This window comes from Psammomys obesus, unplaced genomic scaffold (assembly GCF_907164565.1).
Source record: "Psammomys obesus unplaced genomic scaffold, mPsaObe1.curated_primary_1811, whole genome shotgun sequence".
NCBI lineage: Eukaryota > Metazoa > Chordata > Mammalia > Rodentia > Muridae > Psammomys > Psammomys obesus.
Window position 1 is genome coordinate 10,733,548 of NW_026596039.1, and position 3,781 is coordinate 10,737,328.

Consider the following 3,781-nt stretch of genomic DNA (forward strand, 5'->3'; position numbering starts at 1 on the left):
AAGCTCCCCAGGGTAAACAGCAATGGAACCAGGACCAGAATCAGACCTGCTGGCTCTGCCTCTGGCACTTCCTCTAGCATGCATTTAGGAAGAAGAAAATGTCTCAGGTCTGCCTTTCTGACCTTCTGATAACAATAGGAGGAGGTGGAGAAGGCTGGGATCAACGTGAAGGCTAGCCGAGCACCAGAGAGGCTGAGGAGGCCGGCGGTAAAAAGTAGGAAGTGAAGAAGGAAACAGGTAGAGTTTGCATGGACACTTCCTGTTCACAAACTTTTTGCGTTCCCCATTTCATTAACAGCAGCAGTGGAATTTCATGGACAATTGGCGTTGAGCACTAACTGGGAGGTAATGAAAGAGGGAGGTGCAGGTAAAAGCTGTTGGAATTTAAATTCTTTTTCTTCAGGGTGGGGATGGGAGGGCAGATTTTTTTTTAAGGCAATTTTAGTCCTGGAATAGGTTTCTAGAAAACAGCTTTGGATTTTCATGGCCTGTGCTGGCAGCACCACGATGTAGGAAGTCCTTAAGCCCTGCTGTGCCTTTCCACCCACCAGTCTCTTGAAGTCTATCTTAGTTGGGGTAGAGATATGGATGCCCAGGGACTGGCTGGCTGACCTTGGGTGGATTTTGTCCCTCTGGGTTGAGAAACCCACATTAGATATGTGTCCATCAAGCAGTGAGCCAGAATGAAGTGCTTTGTGGTTATGACTGCAGAATCCCCACATGCAGAACTCTATGGACCCAGGTTAGGGGTAAGGGAAAGCAGAAAGGCCAAACAGAAAACAGGAAGCATGTACTCACGCCAAAGTTTCAGACCAGAATCCATCTCCCTTGACAGCAGGCAAGGCTCACATTTATTTTTATCATCTATTATTTACTTTCCAAAATGCTGTTGAGCTATTTTTGCCTTCAGAATACTATGCTATGGCGAGAGTAAATATTAACAGCCCCTACTTTGAATAAGGCAAATTGAAGGCTGAGAAGTGAAGCTGGAGGTCTCCTGAGTGAACAGTAAGAGAACCAGGCTCAGCGTCAGGGTCTGGAAGCATGTTTGTCTTTTGGGTAATCTCTGTCTGTCTGTTGTCTGTCTGTGTACCCCTCTTCCTCCTCCTATACACACATGCATTAAAAAAAGGTTACAAAATATTTAAAGGGAGAAGGACATAAGGCAATATGAGACCAAAAAAGAACTGAGGAGACAGAGCCATGAATTGATGATCCTAGAGGAATCAAGCCATTTTGAGCAGGGCTCAACCTAAGTTGACATATAGACTGTTAAGGTAGAACAATATATCATATAGAGCTGGCCATGGTGGCAATCTCAGCACTTGGAAGGTTGAGGCAGAAGTATCAGGGGTTAGCCTGGTCTACAAGAGACCCTGCTTCAAAAATCTACAAACAAACTGTTTTGCTTAAACTTAAGTGAATGTGGTTGCTGATGGTGGCTCAGGGAAAGTGAAAGCTTTCTTGTTACTGTGTATCTATTCTGCTTATGCATCTTTATTATGAGCATATATATATATGTTTACTGGTTCAGTCAACAGCCTATAAGATGCTTGTTTTTGAAGTCACAAAGAAGAGACAATGGTGCCCTGGAGACGTTTTTTAAACCTACTCACTTCTTTCCCTTCAGTCCTTGTCCAAACACTGTTCAACTTTCCCTAAGTGTTGTGACCCCATATCAGGTGAGACCAGCACCGTCCATCATCACATTCTGCTCCACAGTGCCCAGAGAGAGCACAGGGTGACTGTATAGAGCCCCAGCACGGCAAGGTAGATTCGGAAGAGCAGCTGATCAAAGTGGTACAGGATGGCCAGCCACTCCACCTCTTTCTGGTACACCTGATCCCGAGTTCGGAGAGAGTTGTTGATGGACTGGAGCTGGAGCCACAATTCCTTCAGAGTGTCTGACTGGACATGGTGCTCCTGATGAACCGGGGACTCTGCAAGATGGAGGAAAACACTCTAAATGAACTGGGAGCTACTTGGTCCAGCAAGGGTCTTTGCTGGCATTGGGGACTCTCACCCTACCTGCTTAGCAGAGGTACATCTATGCTGAGGGAAGGTCCAGGGAACATGGCCCAGCTGTACTGTGTCAAGAGGTGCGTGTGTAGGCTACATCTATCTAGGAGATTTCCTGAGCCAGCGTGATTCTTAAACTTCTTTATATTTATATAAAGCAACCAGAACCCAACTATTTGTATTCTTCCTCACTTTTGTGTGTATGTATAGTGTGATGTGTGTAGTGTATGTGTGTGTGCTTGTGTGCCAGAATTCTACAATTTTTGAGTTCGTGGCTCAGTCACTATGGTGGAAATGAAACAAACTAGAGATGACTGAAGACCCAACCTTCAAGCTAAAATGACCTCTAGCAGGAGCTAGAGCTAGAGCTAGAGCTAGAGCTAGAGCTAGAGCTAGAGCTAGAGCTAGAGCTAGAGCTGGCTCAGTCTGAGAGGAAACCTCAAACACAGAACAGGGCCTGAAAAGTAGGTGTTTCCCATTATCCATACAGTCCAGACATGGCCTGATGCTTCCCCAGTGGAGCCAGGTGCTCAGTGTGACAAAGCCAGCAAGATGTGGGGAGGGGGGCGGTGTCTCAAGGCTTCTTACAAACCTGTGGCCTCAGCACTTGGAGCCCTGGGGTACAATCTGGACTCGTCGGCATCAGAGTCCCCTCGAAGGCACAGAAGAGGCCGTTCTTCCCCACTGTGCCGCTCCTCATGGAGGAATTTGATCAACAAGATGGACTTGGATAAGCTGAGAACCAGGAGGGCCATGCAGACAGTAAAGAAGACCCCTGGAGAAGGACCAGAACAGAGAAAAAGGGGAGAGCAGTCACCTGACATACAACATGCGATCTTGGCCAGGAATGGTCTAGGAGGGTGTCAGGTGACACTAGAGATGCTTACCAATCAGAGATGTGCACCCTGCACTTTTTGGTACCTCATCAGACATGTTGACCTTGAAGACTGTGTAGCCCACCAGCACATTGGTCTTGAAAACAATTCTTGCCCGGCAGTTGGGGGGCAGGTAGAAGCTCCCCAGGTCCACAAGCATCAGAAAGATGGTAGGAATCAAGAGGCTCACAACATAGGCCAAAGGGCATCTGCGAATCACCACCTGGCAGGGGACAAGAAAACTCCTCAGTCTAAGCAGAAGGTCTAACACTTGACTGAGTCCACAGCCCTCACATCCCAGCCATTGTGTGTAATGAAAAACAGCTATGAGTCTGACATGCACTCAGTGGCTGGCTCTTTGATCAGCTCCCCCTGGGGGGTGGGGTGCAGCCTTGCCAGTCCACAGAGGAAGATGATGCAGCCAGTCCTGATGAGATCTGATAGGTTATGGTCAGAGAGAAGGGGAGGAGGTCCATCCCTATCAGGTAACTAGGGTGAGGGCTTAGGGAAGAAGAAGGGAGGAAAGGTGGGGCAGGGAGGAGACGAGGGAGGGGACTACAGCCAGGATACAAAGTGAATACATTGTAATAAATAAAATAAAAATAAAAGAAGAAAGAAAGAAAAACAGCTATGTAACTTATGGTAGGAATGTATTTGAGGCAGCTGAGTGTGTTGGTAACTGCCTATAATCTCGGAATTTGGGGAGCTGAAGCAGGAGGATTGCTACGAGTAGAAAGCCAGCCTGGAGAAGGCTTGGATAGCTCAATTGATAAGCCTCCTTCCTGACTCTGAATCTGAGAAAGCCAGCCTGGATTACATAACAAGATCCTGTCTCAAACAACACACACACACACACACACACACACACACACACACACACACACACA

The 3,781-nt window shown here is 47.2% G+C and overlaps 1 protein-coding gene across 1 annotated transcript in view; it reads right to left on the reverse strand.

The window, feature by feature from the left end:
• Positions 1-1,704: 1,704 nt before the first annotated feature.
• Positions 1,705-3,781, reverse strand: part of Htr3b (5-hydroxytryptamine receptor 3B) — a 27,898-nt gene continuing 25,821 nt past the window's right edge. The window contains exons 7-9 of the mRNA XM_055622390.1: positions 2,907-3,117; positions 2,612-2,794; positions 1,705-1,940 (exon numbers count right to left, since the gene is read on the reverse strand). Coding sequence (XP_055478365.1) covers positions 1,705-1,940; positions 2,612-2,794; positions 2,907-3,117 — 630 coding nt within the window. The remainder of the gene's footprint in view (positions 1,941-2,611; positions 2,795-2,906; positions 3,118-3,781) is intronic.